The 27,641-nt window shown below is 40.4% G+C and overlaps 1 protein-coding gene across 3 annotated transcripts in view; it reads right to left on the reverse strand.

The window, feature by feature from the left end:
• Positions 1–470: 470 nt before the first annotated feature.
• Positions 471–27,641, reverse strand: part of LOC114457865 (semaphorin-4B-like) — an 82,423-nt gene continuing 55,252 nt past the window's right edge. For all 3 annotated transcript variants that reach the window (XM_028439996.1, XM_028439989.1, XM_028440004.1), the window contains exons 4-15: positions 27,430–27,492; positions 26,815–26,913; positions 23,831–23,942; positions 23,203–23,319; positions 22,474–22,631; positions 14,336–14,517; positions 11,467–11,617; positions 8,849–9,059; positions 8,648–8,763; positions 5,958–6,115; positions 2,911–3,002; positions 471–2,833 (exon numbers count right to left, since the gene is read on the reverse strand). In XM_028439996.1, the coding sequence (XP_028295797.1) occupies positions 2,061–2,833; positions 2,911–3,002; positions 5,958–6,115; positions 8,648–8,763; positions 8,849–9,059; positions 11,467–11,617; positions 14,336–14,517; positions 22,474–22,631; positions 23,203–23,319; positions 23,831–23,942; positions 26,815–26,913; positions 27,430–27,492 (2,232 nt within the window). In that variant the 3' untranslated portion in view covers positions 471–2,060. The remainder of the gene's footprint in view (positions 2,834–2,910; positions 3,003–5,957; positions 6,116–8,647; positions 8,764–8,848; positions 9,060–11,466; positions 11,618–14,335; positions 14,518–22,473; positions 22,632–23,202; positions 23,320–23,830; positions 23,943–26,814; positions 26,914–27,429; positions 27,493–27,641) is intronic.

Consider the following 27,641-nt stretch of genomic DNA (forward strand, 5'->3'; position numbering starts at 1 on the left):
ACAGATACCACTGTGGCACCTGCATCGGGCAATGACAGGCTGGCATGGCCACATAAATAATAATAATAATCTAGGTTTTAACATTTTTTCCAAAAGGTGACAATGTGAGAAAGCTTGATATGAAACATATTTTAATAACTGTTAACTATATATGTGTAGATCTGTACATAGAACTGTAACATGGTTCCCCAGTTTAGAATTAAATTATAATTGACAATTTTTTTTATAGAATTTTCATAGCAATTACAAAGTCAATTATCTGAACTTGCAATTACAATTTAATTATGATTACGAAAGCAACAGATTCATTAAATTACAATTATAATTACACCATAATTGTAATTAATTATCAATTACAATTATAATTGACCCCGACCCTGTAGCACACGCTGCTCTAGTCCTTGGAACAATTACCGTAATGTCTAGAAATCCCTGTCCTTAGTGTCAGTAGTTGTATTATTCTGTGTTTCACTGTAATGTGCAAAGCTGGAAGCATTCAACACCCTGCTCTCTTGTGCTGTTGCTTATGTGTCACCTGGACCTCTGAGTGTAGTGAATGCTATGTATCTATGTAACCTGATGGCAGGAACGCACACTGAGCCGACACGTGGCATCTACGTCTCTACATTGCGCAGCTGTTGTGTATTTTTCTCTTTATCACAGCAAAATGAATTGCTCTGCGTGTGTGAGAGCTTATTAGCACTAGAAATCCAATCAGTGGAACATTAGCGTCTGTCGTACTCTTTCTGTGGAAATGTGAAAAAGGTTGTGAAGAAGGCAAACTGAAAAGGCAATAATTTGGTCCTGGTAGAAAAAGTTACAAACACTTCTTTTGCTTGACATTCTAAAAAAAAATCCCCAACTTTGCACTCAACATTGTTTTTTTGATGTGCCACAATACTTCAATACACCCCACCCCTGGGTTCACCATCACGTGCTCTTTCACACTGAAAAATATCAATAGAAAACATGAGAGGGGAGTGGCCATGACAGAATGGCACTATTGCATTTTTGTTAAGACGATAAAGTTATTCTTTTTTTTTAGTTTTTTTGGCACAGTGCACAGGATGATTTGGGTGCTGCCCTGAACTTTAAAGGGTGTAATAATCACCCTCTAAATGCGCGTATGCGTGTATTTGTGAACTAAAAATCGTCCACCGTCACATCTAGACATAAATCTTCTCCAGGGTGAAGTTTTGCGCCTTCTGTCAATAACATACATACATTCAGGAGGTAAACAGCAGTGTTGGAGCCCTGAAGCGTCACTCACTGTGGTCAGTATTAGTGTTGCAGTACTGTGGCTCTAAAGCACATTGTTCTCTACGTGCGTTTCATCCTCCTCCTCCTCACATAGTCCTGATATCTATTCAGCAAAAGGGAACATTTGTGCTTCTGACTCTGTATTCCACAGTATTACGTCTGTATGCATTATGTGCATCATACGCTCTCACCCTCAACACTTTGTCACTATGTCACTTGTTTTCCTTGTGCATAATAACAGAGATGTGGCCCCACCTTCTGCTGAAAATGTGCAAGATTATTCAGGGTTTTATCATCGTCTGAATACTTTATCTTTTGTGTTTTCTTATGGATGAGGAACATCATCATGACTCGACAGTTTATTGTCTGATGTTGCATCTAAAACGGAAACACTGACATTAGGAAAAGGTCTTCAGTTTGTAGTGATTATTTTCTTCTGTAATGTTCTCCAGCTCGGTGACGAATGGAGTTAGTGGCGGATTAAAAACAAAGATTTTCGTGTTTTTACTTATTATCAGCAGCTGCCATGATGTGTGATCCTGGTTGGGATCAGAGAGTGGTTGTGCTGCTCCCGTTCCTCGCCGCGCGCAGCGACCTGGATCAACCTTTCACGTCGGAGTGGAAAAGGTTTTTTGAAAAAAAAAAAATCACCCTCCTTAGTAATCACAGAACGCAGATGACTGAAATAAAAGATGTTCTGTGATGTCGGGAGGGTGTCGGGGTCTCCTCTCCTTCACTCGGTGGCGTGCAGCCCCCTCAGAGATACTGAGTTCCAGGCTAGGGTGGATTATGGTGAGGTCTCATACGATGGAGTCCTTAATGTCAGACCCTAACCTCACCCTTGGCCGGGGGCAGGTGGGTAAGTATTCTACATGGCTCTCCTTTAGGTTGAGGGGCCGCTTGTCGGAGGCCTCTGAGAAACTCTTACTGTTTTCCGGCGAGGACTCGTGTGTGGGCGTGCTGCAGATGTAGTTGTCGTTTAACGTCTGGTAGCCCTTATGGTCCGACGTGGAAACGGGGATGGTGTTTCCGTTAAGCGGCAGGCTCTCCGTGGGCTTCCCCACGATCCTTGGCTTTTTCTGCTGCATGTTGGGACACTCGCCCTGCTTCAGCATGGACTTCATGTGGTCGCGGTTCCTGTAGATGACGAAGAGGGAGAAAACCACCAGAGAGAACGCCAGCAGGGCGCACACCACGATCAGTTCGTTCCAGTATGTCTTGGTGTGGACCTGCTGGGACCGAGACTCCCCGGGGAGGATGAGGGTCTCCTCTCGTGTCACGTAGGCTGTGTGGGAGTGACCAATCAGAGTGGTGCTCTCCTGACGTGGCTCCGCCCTCACGCAGTAGTTAGCCAGCAGCTGACGGAAGCCTTCCTCCTCAGACCAGCACTCGTAGGTCTCTGTTCTGTCTGACTGGGCCACGACCACCAGGTTTCCCTCTGGGGTGGCGTAGAGGAACTGGCTGTTGGTGTCGCGGTAACTCCATCTTCTCTGCGCCAGGTTGGAGCGGAGCTTACACGGCAGGACTCGGAATGTGTTGGCGGGAATGGTTAGCAGCTGACAGGGGGACCAGCCTGGAAGAAAATAAGCCCAGATATTTCACCCATTGCTGAACTAACAACACACCACTGCACAGAGAAAACACACTTACGAGATGCTGTGGGTCGCATAGACCTGGGGCTTGGAAATGTCCTGTTACAGATGGCTGATGTGTCGGCCTCCTCCACGTCCTGCTGCCAGTGACTGGAAGAAAACAGTAAACAAAACAACAGGCTGAGGCTCAGCGGCTTTAATGGAGGAACATTATATGGTTGTGTCAGCTCTGTCAGTTTGACGAAGATCCTTTAAAACGAAGCATCTTTTCAAGCACATGACAGTGAACATCAAGAACATGTTTCATGTGTTTGTTTGGGTGGATGTTGCCATCCAGGAAAATCTTTAACAGTGTTTTTACACCAAAATGTCAACAATGGTTCGTTAATAATTACCTGAGTAGAAAGAAAATACTATTTATGGTTAAATCTGAATACTTACTTTTTAATTGTTCAGTACAACAATCAGAATATGTTGCTTGAAAATGTTCAGCTCATATACAATATATCGAAATCCCTGCTCGCGTAACGGTTAAGGAAACAGGTTTATAATCAGAGGGTCAAAGGTTCAAATCCAACCTGGGCCATCACTGTGGGATGTTGAGAAAGTCCCTTAAAGCTGGAGTATGTAAGTTTTTTTTTTGTTTAAATTGGTCAAAAATCCATGATCACCTTTGAGCATATTGTAAACCAAAGTGTTCTGAGTGGGCTTCTCTGGGCTCTATAGATGAGGTTTAGAAATCCAGGAGCATGATGCTACTTTTCAGCCAATAATAATCTTTTTACAGAGTACTCCATGTGCTGTTTTAGGGTGTTACTATTGGCTGCTCGACTGAAGTTGATGCAGGTTTACGTCCTCTGGAGTAAAAGTGCGATGGCGGACTTCAAATAGGAGAAGTTTCCACTGGCGGTGTCGGCCTTGCGGGGCCTCTTCCCTTTGGGTATGGCTTGGTTCTTGTCTCGTCTCCCGGTTGCCTTGGGGGCGGACCCCGCGGTGTGTGGGCCCGGGGTGGCCTACCACGCCGATGTGGGGGGTGGGCACGCTGGGGAGTAGCTGGCGTCTGTGCCGGGGTTGGGGAAGGGTTGCATGGCACTTCGGGATGATGCTGTTAGCTGGGGGGTGGCTCTCGCTGTTCCGGTGGTTGGGGTCACTGTCGATCACCTGGTGGGTCTGTCCTGCTATCTGCCGGCCGATGGGTGGGTCCAGGCCCCTTTGGCTGGGGACTGCTATACCACACCAGGTGTGTGCCGTTGGTGTGCCGTCTTCTCGCAGTGGCGGCCATCGGTCAGTCGCGCAGGTGGGGGGTGTCGCCCCATGGCTTCGTGAGCTGGTGTGGGGGGGGCTCTCCCCGTGGGGCTTTGCCCGGAGGCTCGCCCATGGGGGTTCCCGGTTCTGGGGGTGCCGTTGGCCTGCTGGCTGGGCCGATCTTGACGGAGGTCTTCCGGGGTGGGCGGCTCTGGCCGTCTACTGGACGTGGGCCTTTGCTCCTCCGCTAGGGTCTTGGGTGGGGGGCTCTCTGGGCCCTCCCCTCAGTGGGTTTGGTGCTGGGGTGTGGGTGGGGGTTTTGGTGGGCGGCCTTGGGGTTGCGGTCGGTGGCGGGGTGCGCTGGGTTCTCGGCCCCTTGGGGCTTTATAAGGTGTGTATGTGGGGGGCGGTGACTGCCTCAGGATCTCGGGGGCGTCTGGGGGGCTGATCGGTCGTGGGGGGTGGCCTGGGGCTCCTTGGCCCCCACTCTTTCTGCTGACCTGGCTGCATCTTCGGGCCCAAAGCAGTGCTTGGGTTCGCAGAAGTGGTTCTTGCACAAACATTGGTCATGGACACACTGGCATGCCTTAGGCTATGGGATAAACTTGTACTGGGCTTAACCTTAGACACGTCGCTAACCACTCACTCCTTCCCTCTGTTCACGGTTGCCACCATTATACTTAAGCTCCACACTTGCCACCATTATACTTAAGCTCCACACTTGCCACCAGACTGGCTGAACTGACTCCACAACACAATAAGCACAACTATAACATCACATCTCACTCTCACTTTAAAGAAGTCAACTCTTCTCCACCCTTTCCATTTTCCTACCCTGACTCTCTATTCCCTTCCCCCTCAGCCAGGTGTAACACTGCCCTCTCTTTTTATATCTTCCCTTTAATGAAGTGTTTTTACCATTCCTTAAGGAGGGCTGGTGATGGTCACAATTTTTCAATAAAATAAATGCATTTATTTAATTGCAATAACAAAACTTGCATTGCTGTCTTTAATAGATTACATTTATTGTAGTGTTGACCTTCGAAAGCATGTGCAGACAATGTGGGGCAAAAAAAAAAAAAAAAAAAAAAAAACGGATTGGGAGTGTGGTTGTTTCTCTTTCTCTTTCTTACATACTGCAGCTTTAAGCCTAACTGCTCGTGTTGTACGTCGCTTTGATGAATGAAAATACAATGTAATCTTGTAAACCAGGGGTTTGTTTAGTTGGTCTCAGGGGTTTGGCAGGGGTAAAGACAGTAACAATGTGTTACACAAAATAAAATTTCCATGATAAACTAGTTCATTGAAAGACAATTAAGCAATATGACATGAGAGGGAGTGCTATTGTGCTGAAATATCAGCACTGGTGTGATTCAGTCATACATAATTATTAATTAGTTATTAGAACACCTGTACAACAGAGTAATAATGTCTGTAAAAAGCCCCAGTGACGTTGTTACTCTATATCAGCACTAATGGATTGTCTCATGTCCAATCGAATTACTTGGTCGGAACTAACTGTTGTATAAATTACAATAACAATGTTAATTAATATGTAAAATTTTAATTTATAAAGAAAAATTATAAACTATATATGAATAATATATTCACCTTCATTAAAAAAAAAAAACAATCAGCCGCTGCAGATACAAAACATGGTGATTCCTAAGATGATTTTTAAGATTCAGTATATGCACTCAAATTAAAGCTTTGCACTAAAATCACATCTTGATGGTTTTATATCACTACTTTGACAACATTTCAAACACTTAACCATCTTAGTTCATTGTATCCCAAAGTATTATTTTCTTTCATCATTTAACATTTCAGTCAAATGTCTGATTTAAGTCCCGTGCTCACCTGTCAGGTGGAGCCATTCTGACATCCCTGCATAGCCTCCCGGTCCAGGCACAGTAAGGGTCCCTGGACAACACACACTCCCCACAGCTCGGGTAGTTTGAACAGTTGGCCACAGGAACCTCCACCAGGCCAGAGAATGACGACACAAACAGCAGACCCTGGAGAGGAGGGAGAGAGAGAAAAACAACTTCATGAGTGTGTGGGAAAGTCACAGGAAAGAGAAAAGGTCACGAACAAACTAGAGTGCAGTAGAAATTGCAGTCTATTCAGTTGTTTTCTTTCTTAAAGTAGGATAAAGGCATTAAACATGTCTCAGTTAAATATGTGCAGATGTTGACGCTCGTTCTGATGCACAGGTCAGCCCTCGGTGCACAAACATACTCACGCACTAAAGAAGCATCTCTGACTTCATTACTGTTACATAATAATAGATAAGATTACATTTGGGCTGCTTTGGCCCTCTGAGGCCATGATGCAATAAAAGGAAAAATTTAATGAAATTAAGCTGTGAGTAAAATACCACAGAGGATTATAAACTGTGCTCCAGATCAGGTTAGAACTTAAAGGAAAACGGGATTAAAGAAATGGTCCAGAAAGCAAAAATCAATAGTCTGTCTTGGGCTTGAGTGTTGGACGAACATACTTATTATTACATGTTTATTAACCCTCCCATTATCCTCAAATATTACTAACACATTTTACCCTTCAGGTCAATCTGACCCCAGGGATATTTGCTTCCAGAAAAATTATTTTCCAATAATTGTTGACCAAGTTTTTGTGTCAGGCACTTTGTTTATTTGTTGAATACATAAATAACCTTTTGATAATGAAACCTTGACCTGTTCTCTAGCGCCACCATCAGGACAAACTTTTACATTAGAATTCTCAAATTTACTGACAACATTAATGAACACAAGAGAGTGAATTCTATTGGTTGTTGTGATGATATGACCTTTTCTGCAGCGCCACCATCAGGTCACACTTTCAGTTTTAGAGTTACTGTGTCTTGAAAATCTTTTCTAATTTGGGGTGCACATTCAGGACTCTAACATCATGTACCATATTGATTGATGTTGGTTGTAAGGAGTAGAAAGTACAGATATTTGTTTAAAAAGTAAAGAGTAAAAGTAAAAAGTCACCCAAAAAAAAAATTCTCAAGTACAGATACCAAAAAACAGTAACAAAGTATTTGTACTTTGTTACTTGTCACCTGTCACCTGTCTAAGACACATTCTCCTCTTTGTTCACTGTGAAAGAACTGTCAGACAAGCTTTACACAGCTAAAACAGCTTGGGGTGAAATTGACCCCTGAGGAACACCAATGTGTGCAGGGTTCTCGCCAGCGCTGTTAAGCGTAGGGGCCCCACGACGTTGTAATTTTGAACCCTACGGAATGATGTCACCCCTTACGGTACCCATGTGGGGTCCCTGGAGTTCAAATGGGGTTGCTTGAAATTTATGAAAAATTAAATAATGTTTTTGAAATACTGTAATATTGTAATTTCACTTTGTGAAATATAAATCTAGTTCAACTAAAATGCAGTCAAAAATAAAATATCTGAACTCAAACATCAAAAACATTTTCCAGAATAAAAATGTCTTTGGAGTCGCCAGAATTTCTTGAAAATGGGATCACGATCCAAAAAAGGTTGGGAACAACTGCACCGAATACTTTTTCCTTTCACTTATTTACAAAATGAGATTCTTTACAATGTGTGTTATCACTTGTTCATTCTATCATTATGCTCTATAGATGTTGTTACATAGTTTTCTAAGCAAAATGCTGTAGTTGGACAATGGGGGTACTTATTCAGAAATAAGCGAAAAGGGGCGTGGGCCTTTGCTCCTAAGACAATAAGCAAATTCCACCGGAAGATGATAAATACAAAAACTGATCAACACATAACACATCATCAACAATCAAAAACCAAACAGAAAATAAAATAAAAACCAAAACAAATCAGAATTCACTCAAAAGATACATTTCTAAATCTTTTCAAATAGATTTTGAACCTTTTAAATAGTACACAAACTGCCGTAAAATAGGCTGACCGGATGGAGACGCGTTACGCGCATGCGTTGAAAGGATCCGAAACGATCAGGCTTGGGATTGGACACTGACACTCGCGTCTTTAACCGAGGACCCCTTCAGCTACTTAGCTGCCCCCGATGCTGCCTGTGTGCATCCTCCCATTGGTAACCGTAATCACCGTCCAATATAAACAGTGTAGCTTCAACCAGACGTACCGTGTAGCGACACATGAAGCTGCTCGTCATGTTTATAATTCAACAAATCATTCTACATGTGCACGGAAGTGGGTTTTTTTTGTTGGACAAAACTACAACAACAAAAAAAAAAAAACAACAACTTTAGCTTTACTTATTAAATTTAAAATTGTTCCATGCGTTCCCCCCATGCTATGAAAAATGTCTGGTGAGATCCCTGGTGTGCAATGTGTGTTCAGCACATTGAAAAAAAGATCATCATGATAATTTTATGCTTAATCAATTGTACCCATCAAAATAGGAAAAGTCATGAAATATAATATAATAATATAACATAAAAAAAACTAAACTATTATTTGTTTGAATGATGAACAATAAATTGGGTAAAATTGACCTCAAGGATAATAGAAAACCTGATTTGTCTCTGCTTTAAACCCTTTCAATGACCCAGATGTGTGATTTACCCTTTGAGGATCCAGCTCGATGTATTGCACAGGCTGAGGCTCAGGAAAGAGCGTCATCTCCTCGATTATGTGCATCTTATCGTTCACGTTGATGGCCTTATGGAGCTTTCCGTCATCTGAAAAGACGCCAAAAAAGCAACTAATGTCACACTGTGTGCAGGATGAGCTAAAAATACAGTCGCATTTTGTCATTATCTTTACCTGTGCCGATAAAGAGCACGTCGTAAGCTCTCTCCATGCCCTGGATTTTGTGCACGGCAATCTGTGTGTAGCGCACGCTGTGTTTGAGCAGCAGAGGAGAGCTGCGGATCACGCTGTCCATCAGGAAATGGTCCTTGACAAAGTTGAGCACTTTATCTGGCATGTGCAACGACGAGTGGATACCCATTTGTCTGGCGTGGTTTGTTACACACTGAAAAGAGGAAATTAGGGACGGTTATTGTATCTACGCCTGTTCTAGGAGAACTGGGAATAAAGATAAAGATAACCTTTATTAGTCCCACAAAGGGGAGATTTGCACAGTTTCAGCAGCAGATACACAAAATAAAATAGCATAATAAAAAATAGAAGATATATGCACACATGGGCCTATCAAAATACATGAATACATTTTATCCCTCCATTTGTGATTGGAGGGATGGACAGAAAACATACAATCACACAGGGCTTTGACAATTATAATACAAGGAGGTTTGCTCAAGGAGTGTATAATGGTTAGTAAGGTATTACACATGGAATGGACAGACCAAACTTATTTCTCTGAGTTGCCAGTAAGAATAGGTTAAAAATTGTATTTTTATGCTTTTAAAGTTCTTTATTTTCACTGGCATTTTATTTATTAGGTTGTTTGTCTGTTAGCAGGATTATGTCAAACGTATGACAACATTTTAGCCAAAGGGAGACGTTACACTATGGAAAATTCCATTAAATTTTGAAGGGGATCCGGATCAATATATTGATTTTTTATCCGATTAAAAAATCTAAAAATCCCCATCTCTCTCATCATTGGTGAAATTCCCAAAATTCATATCTCGGTTTGTAATTGGCCATTCTTTATAAGATTTGACTCAATTATGATGTGTTGGCTTTTCAATTACCCCATAGAATTTTATCAGAATCAGAAATGTTTTATTTGAAAAAAAACACAAGACCTTTATTTAGCATTTTATCGTGATTTTAAGAAAAAATGGGGGTTCCCATTCTTTTTGAGCTATTGACTCGTTATCAATGGGGATAGAATTATTAGGGCTGTCACTTTAATGTGGTTAGTTGTGATTAATTAAGTACAGGAAAAAATAACCTACGAAAAAATGTACGCCGTTAATCTCTCTTTTTTTTTTACTCCCCAAATAGTGCGGAACCTTTGTCATTGCATGCGTTCCCTGTATACCTATAAAACTGATGCACCGGCTACAATGGTAGAACCTGAGGAGAAGTCTTTGTGCGCATTAATTTTAGTAAAAAAAAAAAAAAAAAAAACACTGCATGTTAAACTAAAGCCCAGTTGTGTGCAAATTGTGCAAGAAAGAGTTTGTGGATCAGCAGAGTTCTACGAGCTTCCAACCTTCCAGCGTAGCTTTTCTACTTCAATGCTAACTATGTAGCAGCTAGCACGGACAGCGGTCCTTCGGACAATCTACACTGGACAAGATGACAGGGTTCAGAGCCAAAATGAATAAGTCCATGAGTGACAAATGAACAAAGTCAGTGGATAAATGATTGTAGTGGACAGTCTCAGTGGTAGAGGATGTGGTTAGAAGTGATTACTTGAAGTGATTACTTGATGAACAGTGTTATTTTTGAGGTGTTAATTCACAGCACTGTGATTGATGGGTCTGTTTTATTTATTATATATTATCTGAAGGAGAGAAAAAGCAACAAGTTTGGCGTTTAATAATTGTATTGTTCAGTAAAGTGTCCTTACTGTTTATGATGTGCTAACTTGCTGCACTACATAAGGACCTGACGTTTTATTTAATTTGTATTTTCTATTATTTGTAGATTGACTGAAGTGCATATCAATATTTTCCCTGCTGGTCTAAACTAAAGGTGTCAGCTGCCCTTCATAGTCTCACATACAGAGGAATGAAAATAGTTCAAGTCTGTTAAAAACAAACAATAAATGACTTTATAAAGCCACTTTGTTATGTCAATGTTTCGATCTGCCACAGTAACGTAATTGAAATGAAAAAACCTCAAGTTGAGGGTGTTTCTCAGCAATTTTTAGGTGAGATTAAAAAAGAGATTAATTAGATAAATTCATCACAGAGCATAATTAATTCATGGCATAATATTTTTAACCTATTGACAGAAATATAAAATATCTTCAAAGGCCTTTAAAGTGTGAATCATTCATGTTACCATGATCAGGATCACTGATCCAGATAACTGCAGATATCTAATAAAAAGGAGATTTGGAGCTTGGTGAAGCTTTGTGTTCTGTAAGTGCTATTGTTGCGTTATAATAACCTCAGTCAGGTGGATAATGTAGCTTCAATAAAGGAGGCTCACACACACTAGTGTACAACTTGATGTTAAAAAGGTGGTGTGATGTTGCTTCTTAATGTGGATGTTGTGCAGAAAGCCAGGGTCTAAACCTCATTGGTTCCAGTGTCTGAATAATTGAATGTTATTCCACGTTATTCCAATTCTAAAATGTTTACACAACTGAGCTCTGACTCATAGGAACTAAATCTGTATGACATCCTCAGACCACGATCTGTACAAGCTGAATTTTATATGCCTGAAAAAACACAGAGTAAAAAAAAAAGAAAGAGCCAAAGTGTTTCCTCCCTCTCCTGTGGGTGTGTATCACTCACCGCCCCGGGCCGTGGTTCTGGTACAGGATGATTGTAGGTGTACCACTGCTGGGTCTCCCTGTTGACCTCTCTGTAGCGGCCGCTGAAGGCTCGTTCTACCTGAGCCATGGAGAACGCACACACCGCCGAGCTGCCCGAGGCACCTTTGTACCTGTAATACATCAGGAAACAACAGGGCTGCTTTTCATTAATGGTTAAAGACTGAACATGGTCATTTTAACAACTGAGCACAATTAATCCAAAAGATCAAGTAACAAACTATTTAGCCACTTTATTCAATGTAATTTATAGTTTTTACAGTGGGTGAGAGGGGTGTGCATTGCCATGAAACTGACGATATGATACGATTCACGATTTGCATGTCACAATACAATATATTCCCATACTAAACAATACAATATACATCGCAATAACAATAACAAATTTCACCCTTACAAGTACAAAATGGTATGAAATACTGAAGTACAATTTAATTCATATAATTGTTTTAAACTTGTGAGAACAGGTAAATGGTAACTAACTGCAATTCAAGTACCAATATGAAAAACAAGTGGTATGTTTATCAAACTGTTAAATTACACTTTTTCAAAAAAGTTTAACTTTTTGTAAGTAACCACATCCAGTATGTTTTATGAAAATAAAGTGAAATCAACTTCCAGCTAAAATACATTGAGGAGTGAAGTAGTGCCTAGTGAACGGGCGTTTACGTGCTATGCTAATATTAGCGCAATTAAATGGTGTTTTTGTTAAAAAACATGAAGAAATTGATTTGGATTTTTCTTACACCCTTAGTGGGTGATGAATAACTTCTTAATTGAAACCTTTATTATGGTGAATTAATTGTGAGTCATCGCTGCTCTAAATCCAAGGGAGAAAAGCAAAATAAAGCTTCTTGCCAAGGTATCTATCTAAAACTAATGACGATAGCATTAGACAGTGAATGCTTGTTTCGGGACGTCAGGCATCCGGGTAAGTTGTGACGTTAGTCGCCATATTTGTTTGGGGGTAAAAAAAAAAAAACGTTAACAATGTGTTGACTCCCGTTGTAACAGAAAAGGTTTCACCATGCGGAAGAGCTGTTGTGTGTTTGGCTGTTCATTCAATGTAAAAAATAATACAGATATCATTTGTAATATCATCCCAAAAGAAAAAAAACAAAGAAAACGCTGACTTTCCTTCATAGGACGGATGGGTAAAAAAACGTCCCATTCCTACGTGTGCTCTCTACATTTCATAACCGGTAAGTGAACAGTTAAGATCTGAAATGAGGATTGAGGATTTTAGTGGCTTTAGTTTTCATTCTAGATAGCAATATGTTGTGTTTATATCTGTTGTAGCTCTGTTATAAGTACACTGTGATTAATGGAGTGTGAGGATTTTACCATAGGATTTTTAACATGGGGGTTACTCACAGCGTTCATTTATTAGCTAATTGTAAAGATCTGGGAAGGAGAAATTGGTCAATGTTTTGGATTGTTCATCCAAGTGTTGGCTGGGACTTTGCATAGCTGATAACTTATACCATCCCCTCGCCTCTTGTGGTAGTGTTTGATAGTTGTATGCCATTCCGGGATATAAAACCAGGGTTCCCACACTTTCTTCACAATGGTTTTTCAAAATTTCTTCAAAATTTTTCCATAATACTTTACCAGATTTCCATGACTTAGTTACGAACCGCTAAGATCTACCAAAAATGAGCGGGGCTTTCCTGTGTACTGGTGTAACAGAGGTCTGTCAGTGTGTCGCAGTTAGTAGCACAAATGTGGCACAGGGAATGCATGTTGTGTCCATCACTTATCTGTCATATAGCATCGTATAATGGCCCAAAGTATTTTAATTTAACGTATTTAGCTGTAAAATGTCCGATATACTGGCGTTTAAGGGATGAATGTCGGCTATTACAATTGAATTTTGCAATTGGCTGAAACTAATTCGTTAAGATTCCCCTGCATCATCAACTTTCACTGTTGGTCCTGCCCCTCCTATAAAAACTGAGAGGAGGGAGACAGTTTCCTCCAATCACAGCCCTCAGTGACCATTGATTGACAGGCAATGAGGAAGTCCACTGTGTTCTGTGTCCGGTGAAATTTTTGACTCCGTGCTTCTATAAAGAGCAGATTCTGCGCTAATCAGAGGGTTCATCAAGCTATGTGTGTATTTACAGACACACAAGCTATGTGTGTATTTACAGACACGTCATGCTGTGAGTGTATTCCCGTCTGTCTTGTGTGTGCGCGGACGTGTGTGTCCGTCCTTTCGCTATGTGTGCGAGAGCAGGGCTGTTTGCCCCTGAGTGGTGTCTGTAAGGCTGTGTGTGAGCTTCACGTCGTGATTGTGTGTGCTTGTAGTTGTATTGACACATTTTAGCTTATTAACTCGCTGTGTGTGTGTGTACAGACACATCATTGTGTGTATTACCGTCTCTGCGCACAGCTGTGTGGGCTGACAGAGTGGGCGTGTCTTACTGCTACAGCAGTAACGCCCAAAATTAAGGCCTTTTTTGAATCTCCCTCCTAGTGGCAGGTGAGCAGAAAGCAGGGGTTTAGTTACTCTTTAACGTCCCTTAGTAATAGCAAAGGTTGAATTTTAAACATTAAAATAAAATAGGCTATATTTCCAAAACAGTTAATTTATTCCATGACTTTTCAAGACAGGAAAATTGTTCGTTTCCAGGAATTTCATGACCGTGGGGACCCTGTAAATCACTCCTGTATTGAAATAAAGACGTTTTTGTCATCGGACAAACAGGAGGCGGACAAGTTGTTGTCCCCTGTTTTAAGATGGCGCTCGTTCACTTACTACCGCTAACGTTATCTGTGACAACCCGATTTCCCAAATACCTGCCAACATGCAGCAGCAGCACACTCACCACTGAGAAGTGAAGACTCCGTAGAACACTGTGCTCTCCCAGCTGTCTCCTGTGGGCTTCAGCACAAACATGTCCTGGATGATGTTAAAGGGGAAGCCGTCGTCAGGCAGGGAGCACAGCAGCTGGGCCTTCAGGAACGTTGTCCATTTCTTCTGCAGCACACGCTCGCCTCCTTTATCGCCCTGAGAAGAGAATCAACAATCAGGATGGCTGTATCTCTATTAGATGATGATAGTATTTCACACAGCTTTGGGGGAAGGTTGGACAGCAGGTGAGCTCCAGCAGCTCCTCTGTGACTCAGGCCTGTTTCCAGCTGCTGGGTTGTGACTAAGGGGCAAAACTAGGATACCGTGTCCACCCATCTGCAGTGCATGAGGCGAGCTCTCCGAGGGCTTCACCCAGTGTGAGTAAGAGCTGGAACAGATTTCCAATTTGCTGTGTCAACATAAAAAAAGGAAGAGCAGCTGCACCTTGATCAGAGAGACACCAGCTTTCCATCTGGTTTGTATGCTACACTCAGCAGATTCACGTGAAAACATCTTCTAAGTTTAGGCAGAATACGTCATCATGAAAGACACACATCTGCACCTATGCTGGACTAGAATGATGAGTACATGAAGTGTCTGCTTTTCACTATGAAACGTATGGATTTATTATCCACCTGGAGACTTTTACTTTGGTACACAACCATCATCATCTATACTTTTCGGGTCGTGACCCCGATTTAATATCACAAATGTCCGACGATCCCAGAGACAATTTCTTTTCCAAAAATTATTATTTTTTTTTTTTTACCAAAGTTTTTTTTATTTCTATTTTACCAATTTCTAGACCCCAAGGTTGAAAACAACTGATCTAAGGGGATGATTTTAAAAATGTAAGGAAAGTGAAAAGAAGAAAAAATAAAATAAAACTAAAAAAAATAAAATATATATATATGTATATGCATGTTGAAACAGATTTAGTATGTATAGTATGTCAGGTATGTGTTGACCTCAGGCTCAATCAGTTAAGATTGTTTGCATTGAGGAGGAATTTGCGCTGAAGTCTATTTTTTGAGGGAAAGGAGATCTTTTTTTAATCATACAATTTCACGCACACGAGACACAAAAATAAATAAAAAGAAACAATTAGCGAAAGAATGTTCAGTCAGAACAGAATGCAGGGAGAGAATCTATAAAATTTGTTGCATTAAAAAAAAAACGATTTCCAAAAGTCATTCTTTTCATTAGCAGTAGTTCAGGTCTTTTTTCAGTGAGGTTACAGCAACCTCCATAATTTAACTCTAGGGATTGACGGGTGGCAACAGATAATGGACAGCGTGCAACTAATTATGAATTTAAAGTGAATCTATTTAGTTAAAGACATGCAAAGTAACAACTGAAATACAATCAAATTCAAGACAAAACACAAATTCTAAGCTTATATCAAAATAAAACGACCAAAGCAGGACTAGCAGCAATCTCCAAAGTAAAACAACAAACTTTGCAAGCTTGTTGTTTTATTTTTGTTTAACAGGGAGTGGTTAACATAAATAACTTATCTTTTGCTTATTCTTTTTTCTGTTATTATCCCACGGCTACACAAAAAACTTAATTTGAACTGTTAAGGTGAACGAGAACTTCTGCTACAACTTCTCTCATTGGGTTTTTAATTTAGTCGCGTTTTATTGACTGATCTAAGTCTCTGTGACTAGGAAATACCTGTATAGCACTCCTCCTTTGGTTGCAAAACTTCTCAAGTACCTCTAGAGGGAACTGTTGAGATCAAGCCGTAGATATTTAGTAGCTGTTACTGACTATTAATGGCATATATATATACTTTTAATAAAATTAACGTACTTTTCCTGTGGTGCAACAAAGAGTACATTTATTCTTTGCAAGTAGTTTTATATAATTATTATGGAATCTATATATACATTATAGATTATTATAACCTATGTTATTTATTACCATTGTCCTCTATAATATTATAGATATTAATATTTTATTACAATCATAATCCATAATAGAATATATAATAAATAGAAAAGACACAATTCAGTACACAGTTTAAATGTAATGTTGATATGTTGAAAAATACATTTGATCAGTTATTGTCAAAACTTTTTACCCTTAAAACTAGACTTTTGTTTCATACAAACAAATGTTTTTTGTTTTGTGATAAAAAATGTCAAGCAAACCAATTAAAACAAATGCTGTACAAGATTAAATCTGATGAAAATAGAGTCATTTTTCATTAGGGGATATGGGAAAGTTGGAATAAATGGCGCCTGAGGATCATACTGATTATTGAATGGAAACATATTTTTCCCCCTTTTTTCCCTGATGAGGAAAACAGTGTCTAGAATATTTGCCAGAAGGCTAAAACTGAGACTAAACTGAAATTTGCTGTCATAATTAATAATGCTTTGAAGCTGTGGAGGAAAATTCCCGGTTATTATCAGGCTATTGACCAAAAGCTGGCAGTTATAAAGAAGCTCGTAGACACAAAGAGTCAAGCTCCTCCCACACTGAGTAAGACGAGGCAGAACAAAAAAAAGTAGCCTCGCCCAATCTCAAAACACATTTACTGTTTGGATCCAAACTCTCCTATCAGCATGGCCTCCCAACACAGAGCAACTCCTAAACCACATGTGTTAAACTCAAGGCCTGGGGGCCAAATCCGGCCCTTTAGACCAGGGCTTCTCAAATGGGGGTACATGTACCCCTAGGAGTACGCGATTGCACTACAGGAGGTGCTTGTGAAAGTGAGAGAGGGTGAAATGAACAAATTAAATCATTAAGAATATATGGTTTCAAAATGTTTATTGTTTAGTTAAAGATCGTATAAATATTAACAGCAACTCACAAAACAACAAAAAACAAAAAAAAAACAAACACAAAATAAGAGAAAAATAAACTGAATAATAAATAGGATAGACAAACAACAACAAAATGACACCAAAAACACACATACACACTAAAAGAGAAAAAATACTATTACCAGCAACACACAAAACCACAACAAAGACACAGTAAATGTGAGACAAATACACTAGATCACTACAAAACACACAAATAAACAGAGAAACATACAAAATGACATAAGAAAATAACCAAACATCACCAAAAACACACACACTGAGATAGAATAATTTAAATAATACCAACAACACACAAAATAAGAGAAAAATATACTAAATAATAAAAAAGAATAGACAAACAACAACTGATCTTGATTAGAACATAGTCAGTCAAGAAATGATAAAAACAATAGAAATAAATCTATTCAGGAAGCACTAAATATGGTTTCTTTCCACTTATTTACAAAATGATATTCTTTAAAATGTGTGCCATCACTCATTAATTCCATCATTATGCTCTATTTATGGCTCTTTGTTTCTATGCAGATGGTCATTTCACCTTATTCAAGCTAAGCTGAATGTCTGGACGCACGATATATGGAGCTCTCGACTTAATTGATTTAATCCAAAGGGGATCAACAATATTGCACAGCAGTGTTGAGGTTTGGTGCCTTGCTCAAGGGCACCTCCCGAGCACTGCCGAGGCACCCCGTCCAGCTACCAGAGCAACTTGCGTGTTTTGTCCACACCGGGACTTGAACCGGCGAGCCTCCAGTTCCCAACCCAAGTCCCCACTGATTGAGCTACTGCTCCATAGTTGTTGTTTTTTCACAGAATTCTGAGCAAAATGTTGTAGTTGGACATAATGGGGTACTTGCATTCCAAAGTAAGAGAAAGGGGGTAATTGAAAGTACAACGAAGTTTGGGAACCACTGCATTAGACCATACAATTTAGCCTGCAGGAAAAACATTACCAAACAATTCAGTTGTAGATATCACAGCCCTTCTGAAAACACAAATTCAATGCAACTCCAATATTTGGAGGATGGCAATTTCGCCCATGCTTTTTTAATCACATGACTGCAGTCATTTTAAATGTTCAAAGAACTACTTTTTCCTCAAAATATTTCACAAATTAGATAAAAACTGGTCACATCATCTCATTTATACATCAAAGTGCCAACTTGGGGGCATTAAGGTTGAAATTGCTCTAAAATCTGTTGTCCACTTAAAATCCAACTAATTTGTATTTGGCTGCTGAACTAAAATGAGTTTGACACCCCTGTCCTAAAACAAAAGCAGAAGACAGAAAAAGATAAGAAGAAGAACCCAAACTATCAATACTTTTTTTTTTACTGGGCCATGTTGTTTAGTGGGTGTGCCCTAATAGGGCTGACACAGTGCCCTGGAGCCAATTACTACATCTTGTTCACATAATGAAGAGCCCACATTTCTGCTCTCTCAGCTGTCCACAGAAAATGCTGAAAACTCACGTTCTCAATCCCAGTAACCGCTCCACCTCTGAGCTGTCGTCACAAAGTAAACACACTCCTCTGTCATGACTCCGCCCCCATAATATAATCACAAACATGCCTTGTTTTCAATGATTGTACAAGTATCTAAATAAGGGGTGAGGAAACTTGGCCCACACATTGCTCCTGATGTTCCTCCTTTCCTCCCAGTCCCTCTCTAAGCACACACCTGAATAAACAACAGAAAAAGGAGTGGAAAGATAGGAAAAAAAAAAAAAAAAAAAAAAGCAGAATAACTTGGCACACGCAGGCAAAACAGTAGTGAGAATAACATCAGACAGAAGGGAGGGCACTTTCAGGAATTAATTCATCCTTCTTACAAGAAATATGTCTTCGTTTAAAGTGTTGGCCAAGATGAGCCAACACACATGATGGAGAGATTAAATCAAAACCCAACTCTTTAGAGAGATTTCTTTACAGGGAGGGGACTTCATTTCTAATTCTCATCTGATTCCAGCACTTTCTAAAGGCTGAAGGACAACACGCACACGCACACACCTTGATAATCTGGCAGTAATTCACATTTCACAAACACATTTTAACTGGTTTGTAGAGTGTAAAGTTCTCATGATTCACAGAGAGGAGTTTAATTATTGTTAAAATGTATAATTATTTACTCCTGATATAAACACACATGCTTTATCATAAAGCCTAACCTACCAAAACGTTGACTCCGATTATGGACTACTTTCCAAAAGTTAAAGATGAATATATAGTTGCTGTGGGTGGAAAATAAACCAAAACATCCAAAAATATATAAAAGAGCTTGAACTTTTCAATAGCTTTACTAAAAGATGTGCAATCATCATGACATGCCATCATCTCGCCTCTATAGAAGCCCGTCTTTTATAGGGTAGCAAGGAGGACTTTTTTGTTATTTTTAAAGCTGTGACACTCCCATTAACCAACCAAGAACTCCATGATAAACTGGAAGTGGATTTAAAACCAAATGTATAAGGGCTCTATGCACAGTGAGATATGACGTATTTCGGGTTGAAAATAAGACAGATGAAATATTTCCTGTTACCGCTTTCGGACAGTTAAAACAGTGGAGAAGTGAGCCGTCACTCTTTTGAAACGTGTTTTTCACAGTTTCGTTTTATCGTGCCTGTTTGTGTGGTTGTGTATCTACACAATGACATTCAAAATGAGGAAGTTTACCTTCCAAACAAGAGAAAATAGCACATCAAGATACCACTCATGCGTTCTTAAGTGTACAGCTTCAGCTCGATGTATTTCCGCTTTGAGTTTTTTTACGTTCCCACAAGAGGATGAGCTTAAAATAAAGTGGATCATCAACATCCGGAGAGATAAACCCTAACCCTAACCCTGACATGAAGGAGCGATCAAATGCACAATGGCGTCGGCGGAGCTGTCCCCGTTCTTTTTTAATGGAATAATTACTCCATTCCTGCACCTCGTCCTGGGGGTTGGGAACAAAGAGAGCGACTAGATTTTCCCTCTGAGGACCCCGAGGAGGAAACAGATGTACCATGTCCTGACCACGACTACTGCTCGTCTGCTGAGCCGGGTGCATTGGACTTAGCCCTCAGTGCTATAGAGGAGGTCCGGGCAGAGAACACTACAGTCCGGAGACAGATGGGGGAGATGACCATCAGCAACAAGTTTGGCTTGAAATGGTTTGCTGCTTCAGATGAGGACATTAGGTTTTATACAAGGTAAGCAATGCTATCAAAACATATCTGTAGCTACTGTATTAAAGTAGCATTAGCACCTAGCTAAACATAAAACAAGAGGAGCAACTCTGAATAAATGGGAAAACAGTTTGTCAGTGAAAGGCCAGTAGCTTATGCAAATGTATCAGATGTCCTTTGCAATTTACTGCTGTTGTTGAGTTGTGTGAGATTAATATGAAAACTATAGTCATTTGTCATAATACAGTAAGGTTAGAAACCGGAAGTTCTTTCACGGTCTTCACTCAAACACGGAAGTGAAGCGTGCATATTGCCCGTTCTCATATTACAGAGAACACACAAAAAAGTCCACAATAAGTCAAACTTGACACTACAGCAAATATGATGTTTCTGACAGAGGAGGAGATGTTGTTGCTGTGATCGAACCAATCTCTCTGGAGGAATGGCGAGCTGCTCTATATGGGCCCACAGCAGTTTTGAGGCAACGCCATCACATGGGGAAATGTGACCACCATGACTTCTGCATTTTTTTCATGCTGTGCGATCCGTCTTTTAAACTCAATGTGTTTCGGGTTATGGTTGGGGTGATAACTCCCATTCATATATCGCTTTATAATCCCCATCATGCAGCACTAAAACATTTAGTGACAAACAAAGAAATGTACCCTGCAGCACGTAAAATATGAATATACACAAATAACTAATCATATGAGGAAATTGTGTTACCATGCACAAACATTTATCTAAGTCCATTTTTTGGCAATGCCATGAAGTTGGGCTGGTTGAGGAGGAGGGAGGCGAGGGGTGGGGCTATAATCAATCTTCATCTCTCTGTCAGTCAGGGACTCACACTCAACCCCTGTGCTACCACTGCCTTAACTATACAGATTAAAAAACACACATTCAAAGCTTAAAACTGCATCACACTATTTTACTTTTAGTACAGTCTTTCAATGTCAACGCTTAAGTCTATCAATCCTTGTTCTATACCAACTTTTATATAGATTTGTCAGGCTAATAATTAGCATTAACAATTGATGGCTGTAATACAAAGACACAACGGATTACATTTAATATGTATGGGTGGTAAAATGGAAACACAAGCCTCATTGACCTGAAAGAGAAAGTGCAGCGAAAAGCCCTTCTTTGAATCAAAGCATGGGCTGGCTGCAGTTCTGACTCATTCCTATAGAAATGTGGCCTATAAACTACATGCAGCTCCTCTCTATTGACAGAGATGAGCATCCTAAAGGGAGAAGTGAGCTGCTGCATTCTGGTGAAATAAAGAAGCTTAGCAGAGCAGAGAAAAGCATTCTTCCCTCTCTGTGGCACTGCTCATCTGCAGCGAGCTGCCACAGTCTGCAGGCCTTTCTGTCAATAAGTTCCTTATATAGAACTCAGGAGGTGCAGCCGCCTGCTGGGAAAGGAGTCTCGGGACCAAGTCATTAGGCTGTCGCTTGTGATTACATGCTGTCCCCACGATTACGCACATTACTGCCTCCATAAAGAAGAGGTATCAGTGAGGGGAGGGATGTGGATTGTGCAGCTTCGTGGGTTTTTAATTGGTGTAAAAAGCATAAAGTTGATTGACAGGGACAATCCAACCAAAGTAAACTTTAAAGGAAAAGGAAGAGGAGGGGGAAGGGTGCAGATGAACAGCATGATTGCAGTGAATAGTGCAGCTACTATCGTTTGCATGCCTATAAGGCATGGGGGGGGAAAAAAGCATTTCATATTGCAGGGTAGCACCCTTGAATACTAATATTGGCTGCAGAGCAGAGCACAGAGGGCTGGTAAGAGCTGGACGAATGCAGCTGACATTGTGAGGGAGAGCAGAACGAGGAGGGAGGGAAGTGAGGAGGATGTGATACAGGCAAAATCAAAACCAAATCTGTCAAAAACATGTTTACACAGTCAAGAAAAGGCATTAACGTCCCTGTGACATATTTCCCTGGCATCCCCATGCAAACATCATGTTCACATTAATGCTCCCGAGCGTCCCGGCTTGTTTTGAGGATTTAGAACAGGAAGCTTACGTACTTGCACGGACTCTTACATTTTACGTGACCGCCATGTGCAACTCCACCCTCATTCCAAGTGCCTTACCTTACACACGCGAGCAATTCTGGACACAATGGTGTTGTCGAAGAAGTCAAATTCTTTCCCCGCTTCACTGAAAAAGAAGTAAATCTTGTCGTCGTCGCCCATGGGGTTGTCAGTGGGTTGGCTCTCCTCGATGTAAGCCGACCCCACAAAAACGGGATCTGTCAAAAATAAGACAGATTCTATGTCATTATCGTCTGCACAATTCCTCATTTACTTCTGGTCCAGCAACTAATGTATTAGCATATCTATTAAGCAGTTGTCTGGACTAGACTGGTTTTCAATTGCTGGATGTAAAGGGAACATTTGTTAGCCACTTTTTCATTTATTTGGTGGCACAAATGAGGCGGTCTGCCTGCACAGCTTGCTGTGTCATGCAATCCTGCACAGCACAGGAAGGAGATGCTATGTGTAATTGTACTCAGATGTCTCTTTGGGAGCACTCTGCATGAATTACCCAAGAGATCAAAAGACAAGAGAGGTCCTAACTGTGCACAAAGTGTGGCTCACTCTGGTGCACTCAGTGGTAGTCCAGCCAGGCTGTTTTGATGTGCATGTGTGGCGGCTGATAGCATTGAGCAAGGACCTGTCTTCTCTCTCTCCGTCTGCATGCATTAGTGAACGTGCCTCCCTAATGATGGCTACTTTTTGCAGCTTATCTGCTGTGGTCGTTTTTTTAATGGGAGACGTGTAGAGAAAAAGCAAACACACACACAGTCTGACTGAGTTTACCTTGGAGCCACTTTAAGGAGTTTTCCGTCTTCAGAGCCATTCCCTGACCCAAACTCTTGTAAATAACTGGTTCGTTGCCCTGAAAGTTACTGGCCGTACCAGTATACAACTCACCATCTGGGGGAAAGAAGACAAAAATCACTTGGAATGAACATCATAAATTACAAATTAATAATGAGCTGCAGATTAAGTCAGTCAAAAGTATCGGAGGGAGAGATTGAACACATTAGTTCAGCTGCCCATATCTGACCTTATTATTTACTAATAGCTTGTTAAAGACATTGAACATAAACAGATACTGTTGAATGTTTATCAGATAGATTGAGGCAGGCATCATTTAGACCACATGTGTCAAACTCAAAGCCCCGGGGCCAAATGTGGCCCTTTAGAGCATCTAATTTGGCCCGCAAGAGACAGTAAAAATTATAGAGAAAACATGAATTATTTTTTAAAGTGAAGATTTAGTAGGAATTGATTTTTCCCCCCTAAAATTGAGATTCAATTGGTCCATATTTGGCCCCTGAACTAAAATGAGTTTGACATCCCTGATGTAGACTCATTTTCACCATTACTGTTGTGCATCAAGGATGGAGCTGAAAACACGTTATAGCTGGGACTCGCTACGTACCCACGATGATGGCAGTGGATTTATACTCAGGATTGAAAGGGCAGCGACTCCGCCCGTCATCCATCACGACCTCGCCCATGTCATCCCGCTCCAGCCTGAATGTTGTCGTGTTCTGGAGACACACAAACACAAAAAAATAAAAAATTTCCCTTCAATCCAATAACTATTAAGAGCTGAAGATTGGGCCAAACGTGAGCTCAGCTCCAAACTCATTCGCTCCATTACTAAAGACTCAGTTTTGTCACTTTGGTTTGGGCTGCTTTTTGTAGCAAACATTCTGAACGTGGTAAGTCACAGGAAACTACTTTTATTAGAAGAAAGTGAGAACATGAAATAATTGAAAAGCTTCATAAATCTTCCCCTAACAGGACTCCTTCGGACAACTAAGTATTATTTTCATGCAAAACAAAGTTGATCAAATGCAAACATGAAATATTAGGCGCACCCTTCTGCAGTGATTGAAAGACAAATGTGGCCTTTTTAAACAGATTGAGTAATATTCCATCCAAAACAAACAAATCACTAAGATTTCATTCACAAACATGGGAGCATACAGAGGAGACAACTCCCTGTAAATCATTTCAATCTTTTCTCCAAACTAGAGCACTCAAAGAGCGCAGACCTCCACCAAGTAGAGCACGAGTACCAGGCGGGACATACACACAATGCACTTCCCTACCACTACTATATTACCCATAAGCCACTGCGCTTATAGGAGCAAGCTCAGGCACAGCTGCTATTTTCCTATTTTTTGGTATTTTCTCATTTTTGGTAATCAAGATCATCACCAAAATGTAATCACCTGTTCCTTGTCTCATCAACATTTCCAGAAAATTTCACCCAAATCTGTTCATAACCTTTCAAGTTATCTTGCAAACAGACAGATAGACAGATAAACGCAAAGTAAACATAAGTTCTGCGCTTCGCGGAGGTATATATGAACCCCCTGAAAACTTACATTTTACAATTATGTCTAATAATATAATAACAAAAGTAAGTCACACTTTATTTGAAGTTTTATACATAATGCTTACATTATGCTGTCATTAGCATGAATAAGGTGTAATGAAGGCTGTCATTAAGTGTTGCTCGCAAAATTATGACACCTTGGAGTTATGTTGGCATTTTTTGGGTTAGGTGGAGGGATCTGGTGGAGCTATGTAGGGTTAGGGTTAGGTAGGGTTATGCTCACAGATACTTCCCCACTTAGTTGGTGTCACACAAAACACTGCTCTGCATTGTATCGACCTGCATTAAATGCAACACCAACCTGCATTTCACCACCTGGTGAAACAGAGCAGGAGAGATGAAGACGAGCTTAAAAGAGAGACTGGCAGAAAGTAGTACGAAAGTAGCAACGCCTTTAAAACACGTTCCAAAAGTACAAGGACTACGAAGAAGGTCTAAGGATTGTGGGCAAGCAGTGATTTGGCTACAATAAAATGTAGGGATGTAACGATTAATCGTAAGGCAGTTAAAAATCGATTCATAGGTATCACGGTTGATATCAATTTTCTGACAATTGAATCGCAGTACTTTTTTTAACCACAAGTGTAGGCGGCGGGCGGAGTTTGCTAATACGTTCTTTCTGGCTGCCTTCTACTCTTAAATATGTTAATAAATGATTCCTTACCCTTTAAGCACTGAAAGAATATCTGTAATATTACTTGAATATCTGTAAAAGTCACGTTTTTCTATTAGCTCTGTCTGCTAGCATAGCATCTCTTCTTCACTGCTAGAATATCTGCATGCCAACCGACCACTGTGTTTCCAGCACCCTCTGCTGGTCCAAACAAATATGACGTAAATCAGTGCAATGACGTTTTTTTTTTTTTTTTTTTAAAGTCCAATTGTTAAGGTACAAAATACATTTTCAGTTGCACTTTTAAAAAGAAAAAGAACTATTATGCAGTTTTGCATTGTTTATTATAGAACCAGAATTTAAATTAATAGGCTTCATTTTCATTTGTATTATTCCTTTATTTATTTCATTCAAGATTTATTTTTAGTTAAATTGCATTGTTTTGAATAGTTTATCAAGGAATTCTTTTGACAATGAAAAATAAAAGGAAAATAATACAGTATTTTTAAATTTTTTCCCCAAAAAAATTTGTCTACAGTCCCATTTTGTAAATGAAAAAATCGTGAGAGAATCGTATCGTGAACCCAGTATCGTGAATCGAATCGTATCGGGAGTTGAGTGAATCGTTACATCCCTAATAAAATGTGTAGACTCATAGAGGGAACTGTCTGTACTAACACTGCTTTGTTATAAACTGTATGTTCCCCTCAGATCTCGTTTTGGCTTCATGTCTGTCACTGTGTTTGGAGGATCTGCTTAGCCTCTGTGCCCTGCTATGCAGTCTGTAGAGCCTTCTATGGCTGCCTGCAGAAGTGCTATGAAAACAAAACATCCATCAAGGATAACATTATGGATCTCTTAGAGCATCGACTGCAGGCTCACTCAGTTATGGACTCTATCAACATGACGGGTATTCAACCGGAACAGCTGGGCTTGGAAACATTAAAACCCCAATGTCCTGCCAAGTCATCTTCAAGTCTGAAATATCTCGTGTTTCTCTTCTGCTCTGACGTCAAAGCCCAAAGTTTATTGCCCCACTTACAGAGCTGAGTTTTCAACAAGCTCCATCGCCTACCGTCACTGGTATCAATGTCATCACACTTGCCGGTAACCGTCGACTTCAGCTGCTCTCCTCTAACTAAACAGACATGCTGCTTCCCTCTCTCTGGAAGCTACAGTTCTTGTACCCCCTGTCCACCTTTATGGCTACAGTTCCTAAGCTGGATTTGGTTAAATTTGGATGAAAGCAGATACAACCCTGACATAACAGATAAAAAAAAATGTGCTAGATTCAACTATCTTGACCCTCAGAGGGGAGGAAGGAATAAAATTCAGGCAAATGAAAAAAGGAAAATATGCTAATGCAGGACAACAATATGTGGACTTGAATATTATTACTTACTATGTACGCACAGACAGGACTGAAGGCGTAGGTGCCACACACATAAAGATGAGTGCTGTTGAGCCGTAGAAGAATTTTGATGTAATTGAAGCAATCAGTCTGAATGGGAACAAATTAGAAAGAGTGTCAGATACATAAATGTGGACGGTTCCTCCACAGCTGCTTTCAAAAACTTAGCGCTTAGTGTAAATCAAGTCAGAATGCAGCCCTTTGATTTTGAACTACAGTCCAAACAATTATCAGGACATCTTTTACAGCACAAAATACTAAAACATCAGAAAGCGTTTGATAAAAAAGTGTTTGAACAACATTTATTTTCCCTAAAATCCTTTTATGGGCAAAAAACCTCTTAGCATCACACATCGGTTGTCTGCTTCGACCTCTGTAATTTACAGATCCTGTAAATACGAGAGCAACTACACAGATTGCTGAGGCTCGTCGCCCTGGGATACAACTGGCATGACAACAAGGTAACGGACAGACAGAGAAGAAGAAAAAGAGCAATTCCCTTGCAATAAATGTGTGTTGCTTTGTGATTGCAAAAGTAGAAAAAACATTGGATGAAGTATGTATTTTTAATTTGATGTTGCATTTTGGCAGTTAAAGGCTTCTCACCTCTAGGTTTTTCCCTTTGAAGCTGCACTCCTCTCTTTTTCCACCAGGAGTACCCCACGTCAGCTGAAGACCAGACAAAAACCATCAATAAATCAGGTGAAATCCAAAATCGGCTCTAAATCACCTCTTGCACCCACTTCAGAGAAAACCCAAGCAGACAGGCTGTAATCGCCCATCACATCTTTGACTCTAATCAGCTGTTTTGCACGTGT

This window comes from Gouania willdenowi, chromosome 3 (genome assembly GCF_900634775.1).
Source record: "Gouania willdenowi chromosome 3, fGouWil2.1, whole genome shotgun sequence".
Taxonomy (NCBI): Eukaryota; Metazoa; Chordata; class Actinopteri; order Blenniiformes; family Gobiesocidae; genus Gouania; species Gouania willdenowi.